Consider the following 20,419-nt stretch of genomic DNA (forward strand, 5'->3'; position numbering starts at 1 on the left):
TCTTGCAGTCATTGTACACAAAAAATTAAAAAAGGATATGTGTTGTCAATTTTATTGATTTTGTCTTTTGATTTGTCTTTTGATATGCCTAAAACTGCATTCTGCTCCTTTTGTGAACAATGCACTATCGTGAAGTGGGTACAATTCAGTCCCGCAGATATGACTTAGGAATTAATTTAAATCTCTGAGGCACTCTTCAGGTTCTTTACCAGCTGAGCTATTAAATTACGTAATCTATGTCTTTCTTGGAAAAATATCTCAATTGTAAAATGTTGTGATATATGAAAACCAGATCCATGAAATTACACTGCGGCAATTTATAGAAACATAACAATTTCAGCAAATCTGCATAGTTATGTGTACAACAGATGACTTCCATAGGTGTTTGTTAGTATGAATTTGTACATAACTCGGGTGGTAATTCAGAAGCCATATCCAGAGATGTCCAGGCATGACTAAAAGGTCTGCCCTATCAATTGTCAAGAAAAAGAGAATTGAATTGGTTGGCTTTTATTTTGAGGAGGAGAATTTCACACATCATAGATGACAAGTTTTCAAAAGCCACAGCCTGAAGTTACATTCCTTACTGGTGCTTAAGCTCCTAAATAAGAAATGTCATCTTTAAAATCACTGGAAACCTAGAAATCTCCCTCAATGTCCATAAGGAGTCAGTCGTTTTGAAAAGCAGACTACTTATCTGAAAACCTGATTTTAGAATTCAGTCAGTCTTCAGAGATCCACAGCCCTTCTCCTGATCTCTTACAGAAACATATTTTGTTCTTTGTCATCTTCAGAATTCTGCTATCCAAAATCTTCTAACAAGCTTTTGAACAAAATAAACATTAGCTCCTACACAAATCTGGATTAGGAAAACTGAAATAAATACATTACGTATGAAGTAACATATGTACTGAAATACATAAAAGTCTGAAATATATTTACGAAGTTAAAAAAAGAATCATTATTTATTTTGTGTGTGTAGTTATAGAGGTTAACAATGAACAGTGAGTAGGTTATTAAACTTTCCATGTAGTTTAGCATTGAGAATGGATAGAATCATTTTTCTAATGAATCCACATTTATATAAAAGCACTGTTGGTCAGTGATGTGAAATACACCTACACTGTTCTATGGATGGCTTGCTTACAGTCCTGTCATTTCATCACTCAGGGAGATTTGCAGTCTCTTCTCTTTGCTCTAAGTTAATTATCACTAATGTAATAAAATTAAATTTAGTAGAGATATGATCCAGTTTTGGTGTTAAGTTTTATATGAATATATGAATTCATATTGAAGTTAAAACAGACAGATGACTCTCAATGCAAGTTTTAAAGACACAGTGCTGCAGTAACAGACACATTTCATGCTAAAGAGCTTTAGTTTTAACAACGTTTGAAATCATAATCAGTTTTAATACTGAACCAAATGGAGATATTCCAACTCTTAGACATTCTGCTGTGGCATAGGGAAAGCAATCAAAGGCTTGAGAATAAATGCAGAGAACAATGTGCCTGCATGCATATTTCGCAGGAAAAACGGACCAAAATATGAAAATAAAAATACATGTATGACATGCAATTGAGAACCTGTGTTCTCTTGCTAGATACGTTATTAAACTATCCAAATATATATACATATATATATATTTAGCAAAATACACTGAGAAACCACAGAAAAGTATGAGAAAATGCTCTGCTATGGATCTGTAAAGACTGCCTCAACTGATTGAGTGTAATAGACTGTTTTAACTAACTCACATTTTCTCATAACATAGTATGTGCAGTGTGGATATTATTACTGAAACACTGTATAGTAGATGTGAGGCTTCTTTACAGCCTCATATAAACTGTGTCATTTTTTTTTTTGCTTTTTATTACTGCAGTTTAAATGTTCTTTTTATTATGTACAATGAAGAATACATGTGTCTCTGCCTGTTAAAGATGTTTATGAAATAAAACAGTAAAATATTTTTTCTTCTAAGTTGAAGTGAATTGAGTATTTGGGAAAGATGCTGGTCTAATAACACTTTACGTCTCGTTTCAAATAGTATGTAAGGAATAGTAGTATTTATGGTGGCAAGACATTCACTAAAGGAAAATACTAGAAATGTTTCACCAGTTAACATACAGTTTTAGCAGTCAGTAGCTTTATTCTGACTTGTGAAACATAAAAGAATGCGAAGAACATGACAGACATGCAAAGATATCCATCTACAACTATCTGGAAATTGACTTTAAACATTTTTGGTTTACTATCCTGGATAGTATGACATCATCAAAGTCTTTAATAGCTTATAAGAGTTTTTTCAGTTAGTCTTAAGTTATTAAATGTGAATATTTTTGTGTGGCATTTCTTTATTTCTGCAAGTATGTGCAGTTGCACAAAATAAATTGCATTCAGTTTGCACATTTGATCAAGATGTGCATTAGAAAATTGGTCTGTGGATGGTAAGCTTTTTAATGTAGAACATACCTCTAATTAGATATAGATAACATATAGATATATATAATATAATATAGATATGGCTTTGTACAAATACTGAATATGAACTTCAAAAGAACTGGGAGATTCATCTAAGTTAAAATGCAATGCAATGAGCATGAAAAATTCTTTTTGTCAAAACATTTTACTTTTTGTCTTCTTTGATGAGCTCCACGTAGGAATCATTAAGTCCTAATCGTGTGAAGACTTGCCTTATGTTCTACCAGTCTTCTCTGCTTTCTAGTATCAGAACATACTCTGTCTTTCAGTGTTCCCTAACTACTGATTGGTCATACTGGAGATGAAGAAAAGTCTTAGAATGATTTCCACACATATTATTTCCTTACAAAAATGGACGCTATTTCTTTTTTGATTTAGTAACAAATAATTAGTATAAAAATAATACCTTTTAATATCTATGTCTTACTTTGGATTATTGCAGTGTCTTTCTTGATACGTGACCCCACCTCCACAAGTCCGAGAACACTCTGACCACTCAGACCAAGCAGACCATTGGCCGTTGACAGGCTTGGGTCCATGTTCACCGTATTTGACACACTGTCCTCTTCGACACCACTGCCAAGAGAATGCCAAAAAGTATCCCATCAGAGTTAGCGGTAACTATTAAGTGCAAAAAAAAAAAGATCCACTTTTAAAAGCCCTAGAACAAGTGCTTAACTGTGTAAACATAAGGTCTCCCACTAGACTCAATGAGATTACAGTAGAACAAGCACTCTGAAGCAGGACATTGGTCAACACAATGATATATGTAAGTAATGTCCTGAAATTTGCCCAGGCTCTGGGTTTAAGATCTCTGAGATACAAATTTTTAAAACTGTACTCTAACTTTTCAGCTTACTTGTTCCAAAATATTCCATGTTAATTGAAGTTCTTGGGCTGTCAGAACCTCAAAATTGCCCATGTCATTTAAAAATAGACTGCTAAACTTCTGTTAAAATTTCTCCCCTTTATCATTCACTTACTAGACATTGCAAAAAGAGAGAAAGGGAGATAGAACATGATGTCAGTATGTTGAGAATGAAAACAATATTCTAATGGAAGAAACACGTTACAACAAAATAAAATATTTCATGTAACTATAGCCTTAAGTAAATTACAGGGTTCAATTAAAACAAATAACGATGTTCTTTCGGTAGTGATCACTGATGATAGTATGCATGACGACCTTAGTTTGTATAGCAAATTTTATGACTTAAGGAATGCTTATTGCAGAGTGGAATTTGAAGTCTTGATCTAATTTTTGTTACAATCAGTGGAATTTCTTAATGACTTAGATTTGCGAAAAGTATCTTATTGCATAGTTTGATGGGAGGGGCATCACTCCCTACCATCATGTATGTGTCACTGCAAGGAGCAGTCTTTTGCAATGCAGTCTTTTACTGAGCAGTCCAATGGTCCATAATATGAAACCTGCAGTGATCTGGAGAAAACTGGTTTTGACAGGAGTTAGTATTTGACCCAATATAGTCTAACAATAAGTTAGAATGATGTAGTCCTATTAATAAAATAGCATACCATACTTATGCCACAAGGTGTTCCTTCTGCTGCTGGCATGAACTTTGTCTCACATCTATGACCCACTTTGTGACACCAGAGAGACTTGCATATATCCTGAAAAGAAGAAGAAATTGTACTCATATAATTTCCCATTATTTCCTGGTATTTAGAAATAGTAATAAATGATGTATGCTGCTGCTACCTTAAAAGCCATATGAATAAAACCTCCTTCTAAACTTAGAAAATCTAGAGTTTAAGATTCTTAGCACAGCAATATTCTGTATATTGCTTTTGTGTTCATGCACCGTTTCACTGGAATTTTTTTTTTAACTTTTTTGAGTGTGAGACTACAAGAGAACAAAAACTGTGATAAAAGGTTCAAGGCCAAAATTAGAACAAATCTACAGGGGTTATGAAATTCCAAAGAGATCTGGTTTTCTCAAACACAGGAGATGTCTGGAAACACAGTCTCTTCACAGTGCTCTTCACTCTCACTTCTTTGTTTACTGGCTGTAGAGGAAAAACAGCTGCCCTCACCTGATAAATGTGGTTAGTATAAAATAAATAAAAATACTGCAAGATAATAACAGGAGTATAAGAAATGACAATATTTCTTTTCAGAATGAGCCATCTGGATTATTTAATAAAACATCTTCTCTAAAGAGATCAGCAAAGGGTGTAATAGTCACTAAAATAACAGGTTAAACTAAGCTAATCCTCAATCAAAAAGCAAGAATGCAAGTTACATTTTATTGTTCTAAAATAACCCTATAGATCTGTTCCAGACTTCCATGCCTATGCGTAAGAGTAAAACAAAACACAATGAACTTCTCCCCCCTGCAACAGTCTCCAAGTTTTGATCAAAACTGCACTGCCTGCTAATTTCCCGTAGCGTAGCAGGCAATGCCTGATGGATCTTTATGTATGCAAACTTATACCTCCTGGACAGAACACATTTCTTTCTGAAACTCCCCTGGGATGGTGATATTCCTCAAGGGAGGCCAATGCTTTCAAAGCAAATTGCGAAGCAAGATAAGGTTGAGAAATAGCCCAGCCCTCTGGAGAACAGTATATTACTTGTACTTATTTATAAATGCACTGCAGTTCTCTAATGTAATTTTAACTTTTCAAAAGTATATCAATAGGTACCTTTACAAAGCTGAGGTTGCATAGTTTTGCTTTCATTCCAAATTGCCATTTGCACTGGGTATCAGCATCATAGATCTGCCCTGGCAGTTTGTCAGGGTATTTATACTGTCCTGTTTGCTTAGGTTCATCAATCAGGCAAGCAGCTTGAGCTGTACTATAATGAGAACATATATATTAATCATGACTATCAGCTTTCTATCAGAATATTTTATTTGCTACAGAACAGCAAAAACACATAGTATGGTATACAGTACCTTTAACTAGCTTTATCAGCATGCACTGAAATAAGAATATCTGCTGCAGAAGCCAAAATATCTTGACATCTTGTTGGTAGCCTGACCTGCAAAGTTTTAGGATGCAGGAATTTCCAGGCCTTGGCATTATTGTAACAAGAAAGACTGCTATAAAATTCTTTTTCTCCCTTTATTTCTGTGTAACCAAGAACAAGGTGATCTGGTCTGCTGCTTTCCCTTAAATGGATTCCCCAAACCACAATATAAGACAGTGTACAGAATCAAGATGGGCAATGACCCATTCACTTCATGTGGCGTGACATACCAAAGGCTGCTATGGCTGTGTTGTGTGCTTTGGGTTGGCTGGGGCCAGCTTAAGACCAAAGGTACACTATGGTTTGCTTCTTTCCTTTGTATATTCTTGAGGACCCATGTATACAGAAGGTCAGTCTATGCTGGATTTATCTTCCAAATGTATTTCTGTTGGACCATACTGCATGCAGGAGGGCTTATACGACTTTGTAATTTGCAGTTTGTTTATGTACTTAGAATATCTTTGACCATTGTAGCAGCCAACATCACCAGAACTCTGTCATCTTTACTGTCTGCTAGTCTAAGATACTGATTTGGAATGCAAGGATCAGATCCACAAAAGTGCCTAGGTTCTTGATTCTGACTCTAATTAAGGAATTAATATCTAAAACACCTTTTTAGGATCTGGGACTTAGTACCACTTACATATGTTTTTTAGAATGATGCACATTATGCCCATGTAGGACTAACAAAATAAAATAAATTTGTACATGAAAGAAGGACGGCAATTCTTGTGATATTAGATATGCATCAAAAGACAGCGCCTTTAAAAGCATCACTGAGTAATGCCAACATGCTGGAGAAACAATTGACATCTCTCTCTTTCTTTCTCTCTTTTTTTTTTTCCTTCCCAGAAGCAGTATATGGAAAATGTAAGATGTGCTTACTCATGGCATGAACTAGATCAAAAGAGAAAATTCAGGGAGAAAGGCCACTAGTGTTAATTTACATTTTGTAATGAATTTGGTACCACTGTGTCTGCCCTCTTTTGTGTTCACTTCCTACTAATTCTCTAATAAACTGAGCTGTGGACAAGAATGCCTGGGAAAGAATGGCATGCCAGTCATTACTGCAGGATATTCATGGAGGGTGAAATTCATTCTTTTAAAAAGAGGCAGGACAAAGACACTTTGCATACATAGCATACCACTTATACGCCTCATAAGTCCAAGTGTGTGGGCTCAAATAGTACATTGGTTTGAGCACATTTTAAAAGAAGTGAATTTCACACTTTAGTAATTTTTATGTCTGTTCAAGAGTTCATGCCCTGCTAAGACATATTCCCTGGCACTGGCCCAGATTTACATCTGACCTACCTGAGAAATTTGTTGAGATACTGCCTGCTGCACACAGACCAAGAAAACACTCCATTGTTTCCTGTGAGTGTGGGAGACATAATATTACCCTCAGCTTTTCTACAAGGGTTTCCTTCTCCATCATGAACCATACCAAAGCTGAAAAGAGAACCATATGTGAGAGTGAAAATCTAGATTAATCAGAAGCAAGACACAACTTGGGGCACAAGAAACTCTTTCTGGGCAACATCTCTCTGCTTGAATTCCACAAGGGGATGAAAACATATGCAGAAACTAACATACAAATGACTATTAGTATGAAAAAAGCTCCAGGTAGTAGCATTCAAATGTTGTTGCCATCATACACTTATCTGACTAGAGAAGGGTCATCAGGTTTCTGGAAAGACCCATACTGGTGGTGCACAGGAGCTCTGCAGTGTGAGTTAATGACCAGACACTGGCACACAGATACCAGAGCTGCGGGCTGTGAGAGACATTTCACACTTAAACAATTTCTCTTTCCTGAAATTCTGCCCATTTATTGTATCATGCATGACCAATGAAACTTACTATCTAGGAGCTATTTTGTGGTGCCTCTGCAATGAGTGGATGCATTCAGTCATGAAAATGTTTCACCTCACGTTGCAAAAATCACTATTGTACTTGGCTGCCTTGTTGGTCATTGCAGAACAAGCCAAGAGCTGAGGTTACTCAGAGTCATCTTCCTCACTGCTAATGATACTGGTCTTGGAAGGAACTGCTTGGGGTAATAGGGGAAAAAACCTAACATGCCACTGTCTGTAACAGGCCTACCCTACAGATAAACAGATGCCAAGTTCCTTGCAATATTGTTGTAACACAGGCATATTATAAAAGGTTTAAGTCAAAACTATAGCTCTTTGTCTTTGTAGCATTAGTCAGATGGGATAATAATAAACAAATTAATGCCCAAATCAGGTTTTACTCTAGGTACTGTGTTGTCGCATGAACGATACATAAAGTACCTTATTAAAAAACCCAAACAAACAAAAAAACCTTGTGATTAATGATTTGTGCAGATAATTGCATTAGAGAGATTACCTTGAAGCCACTTTTACTCCATGTGCCCTTCCATCTCCTAATCCTGCCCAGTAACTTGGCTTCTTGCTTCCACCAGAATTTTCTCCTCTGCCACCAAATGAATCAAATCTGATAATAGCCCCAAGATGGACTAAATAACCACCATAATGTACCACAAAGAATTAAAGCGAGTTCCACTGCCCCATGTATTGCAGTAATAACTGAATAGTCTGCAGTTTCACTGAATTTTTGTATCAGGTCATTTTGTGCATTGTGCTGATGACACATTTAGGGAGGGGTAAAGAATTTCTTTGCATCATTTACAGTAATATCCACAATGATAGTACTTTTCACCTTTTCATCCACCAGTTCATAAACACAGAAACCTTTTTATTAGTGGATTACTGCTAAAATCGAGTCTGTCAGAGTACATCACAACCCAATTTTCTCTGTAATTATTTCAAGCGGGTTTTTTATATTGTGTTTCTATGCAATTTTCTGAATGTTTTCAGAACAACTGAAAACACAGTACTCAGGTATGCTTGAGTATCTATCCCTTGTTGATATCCCTGCACAGTAAACGGAATGGTAATAACACCACTTCTGCCATTCTAATCAAGAAAGACCTTGCTAATTGTTATTAATCCTTGCAAAAGGGAAGATGCACATTTAGGACAGGTACGAAGAGAATCCCATTGAGATGGATGGAGGTAAAGCGCTCGTGGATCTTATTTTCGCACACAGTTGTATACTGCCTATAAATCTATCAACTTAAAACATGCATGCAGTCTGAGCCTTTCTTATCATAGTGACAACTCCCATTAAGTTGAATGCCATGGAAACCTGAACCCCAGCAAAATAGCAGTGTAGGAATAGAATAAAACTGTTTTCCTGATTTGAAGGAAGAACTATAAAGCTACATTCAATCTGTGTAGCAAAAGAGGCATGATTGAATGAATAGAATACCAGGTATTAACATAAACACCTGATTCTATTCCTTATTTTGGTCATTAAATTGCAATATTATCTCAGTCAAATGACTCTCTTTTCCATGCCTCTGATTTCCTCTCTCACTTACTTTGTCTAGACTGCAAGCTCTTTAGTGGGAACACTGTCTCTTATTGGGTGCTTTGCACAGCCTGTAGCATCATGCGGCCCTGCTTTCAGTAGGAGAGGTGCTACCAGAAGATAATGAATAATAAGCAATAATAAAAGCCACATTAAAAATGATAAATGATGTGGAATTGATGGTTATAACAGAATTAATTTTCAGCTTTTTTTTCTTTCAGTGCTTTATATTTACTCTCTGTACAGGACATCTGTGAATTTCAATGTATTTTAAATAGAAATTTCATAATCAGTTACTTCAATGTTGCAGTACACTAGTGACTTTATGAATATGTGTGCACGTGCAGGGAATATCTAAATTACTGGGCTCGATCCTCTACTGTTATACATCATTGCAGGCCCATCAGAGTTACTGCATGTGTGACCTCAAGCTGTGGATGTAAACTTGCTAAAAAATATGGCTTATTCTATAAATGGACAAAAAACTCCTAACTGAGCTACTATTTTGTAATGCTTCAGAAAATAACAATTTTGTTCACATGCATTGCAGCCAAAGAATCCACAGATTTAATACCCACTGACACAATAGGCTCTGAACTCCCAAAGGAACTATAAAGCTTTCAGGTAAAAACACAAACTATTTAAAGAAAACCATAAAAATATGTAACAACTGGAGCCACTCAAAGTGTGACCTATGCAGTATACAGTATTCTCCTATTATGAAACACTTAGCTTAATATTTTCACAGTGTACCTCATCACCTCCAGAGCTGTCACAATTTTTCATACATGAGCACTCTTTGTTTCAATGGATCTCTAGTGATATGAGATTAATACAAAATAGTCAAATCACTCCTCCCAACAATATGTTTAAATATGTGCAATATTTGAGCACTCAGTTTACTAAAGAAGTAAAGAATGGTACCAATCCTACATTTGAAAATAAGTTTGTCCTAAATGTCTTAAATAGTGAGATCAGGAGGGAATTCTGTGAAATAATGTTTGACTTTCAAAGACACACAGTGGGCATTTAAGGAGTGGAAGAAGAAAACTGCAGGGAACAGGTACTGTCCTGTCAGGTGAGAAATACTTTTTACCATGGCCTGAGCCTTCATTAATTCCCACAAGGCACCACTTTTCAGAGCACTCGTGAAGCTGTTATTTAAGCTCTGATGATCAAAAGAGAGAGATCTTGAAGTTTCAAAACCATACTGAACTATCTTACATCCTTTATATGATGACATACTGTTTTCAAAGCTGCATTCCCACCTACTCTGATTATTAGTAAGATTGTGAGGCATAAATCCTCTGGACATTTTTCTTCCAGGAATCTGAGTAGCATAGAGACCAAATCTTGTCTTCTTCCACTTCATAGTAAGTAGTCTCAGGAACATGAGCATGAACAGATGTTAACAAAGACATTTTGTATCTGTGGCAGGGTTTTATTCCAAGAGATGAAATGTATTCTATTAGACAAGATGCAGGAGTATGATGCAGGAGCATGGAAGTAAACCAAAGACAGGCTGAATAAAATGGCAGTGGTGAAAAAGAAAAAATCCAACAACACTGGAAAAAAATCCAAGCATAAGATATATAATTAATATATAATTCTCTCAGAGAGAATAAGAAGATGATAAAGAGGAATGCAGGCAACTAAAAGACTAAAGGGGATAATTCCTGAAAAATAATCTATGGACCTGATTCTCTCCTAACACTGATGGAAGGGCATTAAAAAATGTACTGAGGTCAGTGAAATTGCATTAGTGTAACATGAGCATCAAGCCATAGGTATTTTACTTATTTGGTCCCATTGAAAGCGTTGGCACAGTTCCCATGGACTTCACTGGTAGCTGGATTATTCTTTAATTCCTTGTTTCCCTTCAGATGTACAGAAACCTGTGAAAGGGTCACTCATGTAGACATTAGGTCATAGTATGTACTGTAGAGCATATCTGTACAATGAAAACTAAATAGTCCTGATTCAGTCATGCAGAATCGGAAGGATTCATGCCTTGACTAAACAGCAGAATACAGTAGCACTGCCTTTCAAAAAGGTATTCTGTGTAGAAATGTTGCTGCAGAAAATAATGATCTTATACCCATGTTTTCTCTAAGCCTTGATTTCATGTTTGTGAGCTGTACCACATAGAGAAACTATGCTTCTATACTGCCAGTGGTTAGAAAGAATTTTGTTTGAGCTGTGTTAGAACTGAAAATCAAAAACATGCAAAAAGTTCTGAAAAAGTAATTCAAAATTATTTGGGAAAAAGAACAGCAAAACCTAATCACCTTCATTAAATCTTTATTCAACAATTCAGAGAGTAGCTGAAACTCCATGGAAGACTCTTACTGATTTTTTTGAGACAACAGTTCTTAGAAAAATGACAGTCTTATTACCACAGAAATCAAACAGAAAGCCAATGAACATATATGCAGAAAGGCAGAAACCTCCACGAAGGTTGTTTTGAACCAAAGCACCCATTAAAAATAGGTACAGAGAACAAAGAAGGAGGGGTTGAATGGGATGAGTGGATCCAAGGTCCTGTGAACCACAGAGTCTTCTGGGAAGGAGACCTTTAAGAGACTCAGAGAGATTGCACCTCCATACTGTAAGCTGCTGTGTCCCTTCTCTTTTTGGAGCAACTGCACTACTATTAGGAGCAATTTGTCTACTGGCACATGATAGGAGCTTGGGAACATTGTAGATTATTATTGTCAGCTATTACTGTTTGCTCTGGTTATTTACTGGAATATATAGAATGGCAAAAAATAAAAAGAAGAGAACCACAGGCAGCCAATTCACCACTTAATGCTACAGGACACATCTCTGAGTGAAAAGCCTTGATTTCTGTTGACCTAAAATTGTCTATAGCTTCCTGCCAAAGTAGGAACAATAGTGATGTACCTGTGTCAGAATAGGGTCTCTCCACCTACAGCAGCAAAATGGATGAAAATCCCACAGTGGTTATTTTTATGACTGTTGAAGAGATGATATTTAATAAAGACCAACACATTAATGGGAAGCTCTAAATATTTTAAGAATTATATTGTTCTGTAAATCATCTATAATTAGCTGATTTATACTAACTGATACTATGTTTCCATTCATTTACATACTTATTTATAGAAAGAGATTACAAGATTCATGGAAAATAACTTACTTGTGTCCAGATTCATGAGCAATTGTAAAAGCCAGTCCAAGGCCTGTATCTTCATTGATGGTGCAGCTACGGTATTTACTGCACATACCACTGATAGGGGCAAATCCTGGAGGAAGGAAGCATTAAAAGAGGTTGTTCCTCTACAGAATGTAAAATACATATATCATTTGCACTGGTCCTAATAGGTCAATATTTGTATGTTGTGGTGCATGAAGATAGTTTTCTACTTGATCAGTTTTATCATGGAAGAATTTCAGCACATTTCTATCTGATAATAAAGAGATTCCTGTATAAGAAGTATATGCAAATCAAACCTAACCCAAAAGAAATGCATTTTTCCAGTAAACATTATTCTTTCCCCATTCATGCCTCTACTGCTCCCAAATTAGGGAGGAATCCCATTGACAAAGAGTCAAGTAGTCACAGAAAAACAAAAATCAGTGTGGCCCAGAAATATTTTCGAAATCACAGATATTCCTTGAAAAGGTAACAATCCAGAAGGATGTCTTCTGAAAGCTTATTTTGCCATTTTTGCTGGGACAAAGACAGCAACAATTCTCATTGTCTTCTAGGTACCTCAAAGGAAAATATGTAATGTTAATACTGCTCTGTCACCTTCAAGAAGATTATGGTTAAGTGCAAAACTGGCCTTTCTTTATTCTAAAACATTTCAGTTTTATTAATCAAGATGCTGCTGTTGACATCCATGAGTTTCTCAAAACACATTTACATACCATACCTAAAGTATCACAGGGCTCATTTTTCCAAGAGCAGATATCAAAACCCGTAAGCAAGATGGCATGGTCATGGCGCTTTCCGTTCTTCCCAACCAGAGCAGATTGCCATTGACAAAAGCTGTTCAGTGACTGGTCCGCGTGGTGGTTAATCAATAATCCACCCTGTAGATATTTCACAGACACAGAAATAAGGTGCTTCCACCAGTACTTGAGGAAGGTAAATGAAGGAAGAAGAGATGGGTAGGGAAAAGGGAGTTATTTTTTTCATATTTGTTGCATATAAACTTACACATTCTCATGTTAACTATGATGACCAATTCTGTTGATCAATGAATCACAATTATAAAATAAAACTGAACCTCTCCCTAGACACACAGTTATTTTCAAAGCTAGTGGTTGGAATTACAGTTGAAAATGAAAGGGTTTCATCAATTTCTTACTGTGTAAAAATGCATTTGGTTGTTGTCAAAGCTGAAAGCTGAAACATTTTCAGCCTTTTGTTTAAAATGTTCAGATTTCTGTGGAGGAACAATATTGTCCAGCTAGGGTGGCCCACCACATATTCTAATTTCTTTTTATCAAAACAGATTTTGTCCTCTTTTCTTTTACCATCATTGCCCAAAGAATAGGCTCAACTCCCACCTTTGTTTACATGCAGTCTTCAGTCTGGGACTTTTGACTCCTTCTTCCTGATCATAACCTGGAAAGCCATTCTTACCTAGGCCCAGTTCAAAATCTTTATATTTATTTAGATACTTCTTAAGTAGACTTCTCATTCCAGCCCTCTCTCTTCAAGAACAGGCAGGGACTTGTTAGTGGAAGCATTTCAAAATTTCTCAAGAATGTTTTAATCAAAATCATGATTTAGTGTCAAAAAAGTAGAAGCAGTGAAATGTAGAAAACATTACTTCGCAAGTTTTTGTGATATCAGCTTTCCTCTTGTGCTTTATGTCATAAGCAACCTCCAATGAAAGTTCATGTACATAACCTGGACATGTCCAATGCTCCCTGTGAAAAGTGTCAAATAAAGTGTCCTACATAAGAATTATGCAACTTACAGGCTCTTGTTCCAAAAGAAGAAGGCTCACAACGATAATGTTTATGTCACTTCCAATTGTTCCATCTTTAAACAGACTGGAAACCTGTAATGATTATTCAAGCAGCAAATATCACCTATGTGTGTAAAAAAAAACTTTAAAAAAAATTGACTGTACATATTGGGTTATTACATTGGGCTTCAGTTTTCAACAGAATTACTGTAATTATATGCCTTGTAGGATTAATCCAAAAGAGCTTAAGCCAGAAGAACTATGCCCCAAACCACTGCACTTATTCAAAAAACTTGAAAAACTTCTATTGATTTCACCAGGCTTTCTTCTGTTCTTGTTCTTCTGGATCAAGTGTAATCAAGTTTAGGTTTTTGCAGTACAAAACTAAAGAGGAAATCCTCAAAGGAAAAAATATTTCCTGTTAAATTATTTTTCTCAGAATGAGTATGTGCTTTCTTAGAAATTTTTGTTTCAAGGAGTAACATCAGGTAAAACAAAGTAAAACTCTTATAATACTGAGGGAAATGAAACTTTCAATATGAGTACCTGCTTTCTTTGTACTACAAAAGAAACACTTGAATATTTTAAATATTTTCCAAACATTCCTATTTTTTACCCTGTAGTAGTATTGTCATAGCTGTGACGATCTAAGGATGTATTTTAAGCAGCTTTTAAGCATAAGTAATATATAAGACTAGGCTTGAAGGAGGGCTTGTGTATCTAAAGTGTGCATGCTCTTATGGCTATCGCTGTTTGTCTGATGAAAGGTACTACTTTGACATACCAATATTCCACAGGGAAAGACATACTTCAGTTACATCAGATCTTACCATATTCATAACTGTTAAGATATAAGTTGTTACATTTTCCTTGCCATGTTTCTCCAACATTTTTTTATCTGCTACAACAAGGGTTTCAACATTTAGACTCCCATTTTTCTGAATTTTAGCAGATGATCTTTTGAACCTTGGAGAAGTCCCATATTCATCTGAGCGAATGTATGTCTCTTCTGTGGGTGGCTTGGGTGCATCTAAAAGGAAATAAAATTCAGTTTTGGAAAGGGTTCAGATCACCCAAAAGCAGTTTTATCAGATAATGAAATAACACAGGATTAGAGCCTTAGGTTATTTTTATAGCATGTGATTTAATATTTACTGGTAGGAAGTTCTAATACATTTAGTTAATAAGACCTGATTCATTCTTGAGGGAAGGATAGTTACAGGGAGGGAAGAAAAGGGAGAACCACATTTGTATGCAATAAACAGTTTAACATACGGAATTAATCTAATAAAATGGCAGCATTTGCAGCAAAAGATACACACAGAATTTCTAGCAGAGTATCAACATTTGTTTTGTCCAGTTGGTAGCTTCCTGAGTGTTTGGCATGTCCCACTTACCTAGCGGTTGGTTCAAAAACTCCTTTCCACAACAGACGTCCACCAGGAGTACAAAAAGGGGACACATGCCAAAAGGAAGATTCCTGTCAGGGTGCTATTTGACTGACATTAGCCTTCTATGCAAATTTGCCACTGCCAAATTTCCCATCCTTGCTGGGAATATAGTTTAGTATAGGAAATGTCAGGAAGCAGCAATCAAGGCTTGGTCAACAGGATATGTGTATCCAGCCTGCACATCCTAATGTTGGGGTGCACTTTTCCCCATTCTGTGTTTATATAATTGCATGGTTAAAGAATGGACTCACTCAGTTTCTACAGAGAGACAGAAAATGGGAAAATAAAGCTATATCCTATAATTCTCTTGCTGCTCATAGCTTCTTTTGCATATACCTGTGCTTCCTTGGCATCAAGAATTAACTCAAAGGTCACTTCAAATATTCTCTGGATAACAATAGGATTTTATTTTTTGACATAGGGATGTAATATGACACGAGTGAGGGAGTCTTTGGTAATTAAAAAGTCCTGCCTATGTCTCCTCAGAAAGATATTCCAATGGCAGGGCTAAAACAGTAGCTGCCTCCTTCCAGGCCAAACTGGGAAATCAAGAATATCCTAGAATGGACAACAGTATCTACTTTCAAGAACTGAGTCACTCTGAACTATATTTAACACTACAAGTCCCTGTATTAGTAAGATTTTAAAATGCAAAATTCATTATAAATTTCCCTTTACAAGCTCAAAAAACTCCTCTTCTCTTCTGAAAACATGTCCATGTCTCACCCAAGAATGAAGTGTGCAGTTCAGTGCTCATCACTTTTCATGTACTATTCTGAAGGCAAAACAACTTGAAGGCACTTAACTCATAAAAAATCGTGTTCATATTCACATGTCCTGTAGACTGATCCAGAAGTAGTGTAGTTTTGCTCTCAAATTAACTTCTCGGTTACTGATAAAACACAAGCAGCAGCAGTGTCTTTCAAGTATGATTTAGTGACTACAATCCATTCAGTTTGCATGATCTAAAAACATTTAGATTGCGAGGAAGAGTTTGAAAGATGATTAAAATTTCATACGCGGGCAGTTGGTAAGCACTAGAGAAACCAGTTAAAGGACGGTGAGTGGGACAAGCTGCTTTTATACCATTAAAACTGGCAATGTGCTCTGCACTCTTACTGTTCAGCAAGCTCGGATTCATTGTTAGCTTAGGATGAATAAACCTTGAATATAGGCAGTGTTAATAACAGAGGACTGCCTTCCATAACACTGCATTCTCAGTTCTTATGCCTTTGTTCACTCAGGCTGAAATTTTCTATTCCAGGTGTCCAGACTGATCTTCCTCAAGATTTCAAACTGATATGACTTCTGAGCTCAGAACAAGACCAGAGAAAAATGTAAAAACTACAAACAAAGGGGAAGAAGGAAAAGAAAAAAAAGTGCCTGCTTCCCCTTGTGCTTCAAATAATCATAGAAGGGGTGCTGCCTTTACCTGAGTGGCATCTTTTCTTCTATATCCTTTGTTTGACCTACTCAATTAAATGATCACAGGATTTTGTTTGTAAGACTGCATTTATTTAATGAACACAAGTTATACTTGCTTTACAGATTAATGAAGGCTAGGTAGAGAATTAGGCTGTTATTTTTTTAGAATTCCTCTTTCTTTTCTTTCAGAAGGTCACAGTTATGTCCTGTTTGAAGTGGAAGACTGCAGGATGTGGAAAGAATGAGTTTCATGGTTAAGGTAATTAAATGCTACCTTATTTAATTGGATTCTAACAGTGCTTGTGACACCAAGTTCCTAAGTGATGAAGGGTAAATCACTTATACTAAACTCTTCACTGCTGGGTGCTAACTATGTGTTCTTCATTTAACATAAACCCAGTTTGAAACTGCAGCTAAGAACTCATAGCCTTAGATGGGCATCAGTCTCGGCCACCTTTTCTGCTGCCTCCTTTCTCCTTCCTTCCCTGCTATTTCTTTTCCTCTTTCTTCCCTACATAGCTTTTGGAAGGGAACCTGCTCATTTTCTCAGAACTCAGGTAGGAGGTTGGAAGAATATAACTAGCCTGAGACAATGTTTTCAATACTGTGTGCAGTCCTGGAGACTCGCATTGAAAAACTCAACCCAGAAGCAGATCAGCTTTCAAATGGAATCAGCTAAATGCTATAAGTACAGCTATAAGCTCCAAGGGGGCTCTAAAACGTTATACAATTTGAGGCCCTAATGAAGGCCTCAGAATAGACCTTGGCAGGATAATATATTGCAATATGCTTTTTAAGAGGTGACTACAAAATTTTATTTAAACAATTTATGTGGGAGGTTCTTTTTGAAGATCTCAGTCCCTGAAAATTTCATTATCAAATGGTGAGTTCTGAAAGACATATCCTCCATCCTGTCAGAACTTAATGATTCAAAAGGCTTTTCCTCCATCCTCAAGCCTAATTAATTACATATCCCAGACTAGCAGAGAACAGTTCAGGGACCCGGCATCAGTAACTGTGCAAAAGCGGCAATGTGAAACAGAATGGCTTACTGAAACCTAGGTCAATTTCAAGAAAAAGTTAGGCATGAGATCTTTTAATTTAGGTGGAGAATAAGAAAACTAATCAGTGATTCTGCTGGCTTAATAACAAGGATGATGGCTTAAATTTAAAGGAGTAATCAAGTTCCCCATATCTATTTCCCCTTATAGCTGTATTATTTAAAATTACGACATTTCCCTCACAAAGGTGACTACAAACCACACCTAAGAATCACCATACAGTCTCTAAGAGCCACTATCTCAAACAAGGAGAGAAAGTTTCCTTACATACATTTCTTGCGACGTCCACAAAAATGTTGCTTTTGAAACATTCCATGGCGGTAACCATTCGCTTGAGCGTGAGACTTGTGGGAAGTGTGAATTCTGTGATGACGAAGGGAAAAGTATTTGGGATTGGACTCTACTGTGTACTGATGCACCTTCTCTTCTGCTGTTCGTTTATATAATACATGTGGATGGTGTCCAGGAGGTGATGTGTAGTTGTGCTCCTTTGCTAGCTGCTGAGGTAATGGAGATATAAGGAATTCGATCTTCTGTGTCCTTATTAAACCTGACTAAAAAACAAACACAAATTAGAGGAAAGGCTGTCAAGTTTCACAACTGGAACAAGCTAGCTCTTAAAGTGATCTCCCTCCAAAGGCTCTAGAGAGATTGAAATATTCTCCTCCAAATTAGCTTTATTCAAGATATAGGCTAACTATTTTCAATTAAAATATGCTTCACTTCCCCTTGGAGGTGACCAGGTTTCATGTTTGGTAACACACAGAACAAGAATGCTTCAGTCTGTCAGGCTGTCAGCATAACACCTTCACACGGTGCCAGAACTAATTTACGATGCAATATCTATACTTCACAGTATGTATTTGTGTGTGTACGCACATATACATACAGTATATATAGTCTCAGGCAAAAAGAAAATGCTTTTGAAAGATGGAATTTCTATTAAGTGCATAGATTAGTAAAGCAAAAATGTTTGAATTAAGATTCAATTCTTTCAAAACCAAATATTAACAGCCAGGAAATCCAGATTTAAGGTTTCTCTAAGTAGAAACCCAAGCACATTATAGTGCATCAGTGCAAAGTTAAAGCTTCTAAACATTTTAGTATCATCATTAAGTAATCAATTCCTAGCAATTTATCATGATAAAGGCAGTTTAAATTTTATTGCTTCATACAAGATAAAACTGATCAGTGAAAGCAAGCATCGTTTTGTTTTCCTTCTTGTATCCCTAAAAGACAGAAGTAAGCATGGGAAAACTATGTTGTATTTTTCACATAGTATCTATGCATAAAACTGTACATGTGATGAAGTGTTTCCAGGATCAGGGCCAGAGAAATGTGGGTGGCACTGAGGAAGTATTTCCATGCAGCTCATTAATCAGTTATGAATTTAGTTCATTTCTTGTTTTTGTGAAACGTGTTGTAATAAACACTCCTTTTTACCGAGTCGAAAACCAAGAAGTTGTTTCATCAGGTAATTCTATTACATTATATATGTAATACTAGATACAGATTTTTGTTTTGGATCAGTGAGGCTCTACCATGTGCCAACACCTTTCTGCCAAAACTGACATCCCAGGAGGGCTACGTATCTCTTTTGCTTCAGAAAAGTATGTGCAGACAAACAAATGTCAACTGCAAACCATCTTGCCTGACATCTAAGTCCTCCCAGATCATGATTCCACCTCCTTCCTCAAGAAGCATTCTTTGAAAATGCAGATATTTCACACATATATCACATAATCCCTTCTGAAATTGATGCTTTGCTTTTGCCTGAGCTCCTAGGTTCATAATGCCAATAATATCAGAAAGAGAGCAATTTCAATACCTAAGATCAGCACGGTATTTCTTAAGGATTTGTGGAATTTTCTGCACTTTCAGAACTGTTTCCCATGAGGAAAATTCAACAGAAAATGTAAAACAAGTGAAAATAGGAAGTTACATGTGAAATCTTCACAGCTTTAACTGTTTACTTAGCTAAAGCTAAAACTGAATTTAAGTGCATTCCTGTTAAAAGGATTTACCAGAGATATACAGGTTCTCGACACTCTGCAATCAGACACCATGCCTTTTTTAAATGAAGTTAACTTCTGTCTTTTTCCAGATGGACTGAAAAAGATCAACAGCATCTTCACAGTACTCCCCAATATAAGCATCTCTCATGGAAACCTACTGCAACTGCTCACAAGATCATACCATGATCTTAATTTTGGCAATAAAAGAGGTTCCAGATTATGATTTGGGAGGGCCTAATTGCTTCCCAAATAATAATATGAAAACAAACATAGAAAACATTCTGATAAACACCTTGCCTACTCTCTTTTCTTCAACATAAATTTATAATTACCTATCTCATCTTGTATCTACTTCACATTCTAAATGAAGGATAAAATTGCCTTTGTCAATAAGAGACTAAAACAGGCTTTTCATCATTGACAAGAATTTAACTTGCCTGCTCACTGCAATAAGTTGGCATATTTCAAACATCAGATCACATTTGACATGGCAAAGTACTTTCCTGTAGGAAAGACAACTAATATTTTAATCCTTATGATGTGTGTCATCACGTAATTTAAAAGTGATTCTAACCAAGAGGCAATTTTTATCTGTTAGAGAGCACTGATAACTGGGCACTGCTAA

General features: G+C 36.2%; 1 protein-coding gene across 5 annotated transcripts in view; it reads right to left on the minus strand.

Annotated features, from left to right (window-relative positions):
* ADAMTS18 (ADAM metallopeptidase with thrombospondin type 1 motif 18) overlaps nucleotides 1-20,419 on the minus strand; it is a 205,609-nt gene that overhangs the window by 35,326 nt on the left and 149,864 nt on the right. For 2 of the 5 annotated variants that reach the window (XM_064519722.1, XM_026107646.2), the window contains exons 4-12: nucleotides 18,051-18,333; nucleotides 14,673-14,872; nucleotides 13,852-13,935; nucleotides 12,796-13,000; nucleotides 12,057-12,162; nucleotides 6,791-6,928; nucleotides 5,149-5,302; nucleotides 4,018-4,113; nucleotides 2,909-3,057 (exon numbers count right to left, since the gene is read on the minus strand). In XM_064519722.1, the coding sequence (XP_064375792.1) occupies nucleotides 2,909-3,057; nucleotides 4,018-4,113; nucleotides 5,149-5,302; nucleotides 6,791-6,928; nucleotides 12,057-12,162; nucleotides 12,796-13,000; nucleotides 13,852-13,935; nucleotides 14,673-14,872; nucleotides 18,051-18,333 (1,415 nt within the window). Of the gene's footprint in view, nucleotides 1-2,908; nucleotides 3,058-4,017; nucleotides 4,114-5,148; nucleotides 5,303-6,790; nucleotides 6,929-12,056; nucleotides 12,163-12,795; nucleotides 13,001-13,851; nucleotides 13,936-14,672; nucleotides 14,873-18,046; nucleotides 18,334-20,419 lie in introns of those variants that run through there. The other 3 variants (XM_026107648.2, XM_064519724.1, XM_064519723.1) reach the window with 3 other exon arrangements.

This window comes from Dromaius novaehollandiae, chromosome 13 (assembly GCF_036370855.1).
Source record: "Dromaius novaehollandiae isolate bDroNov1 chromosome 13, bDroNov1.hap1, whole genome shotgun sequence".
NCBI lineage: Eukaryota > Metazoa > Chordata > Aves > Casuariiformes > Dromaiidae > Dromaius > Dromaius novaehollandiae.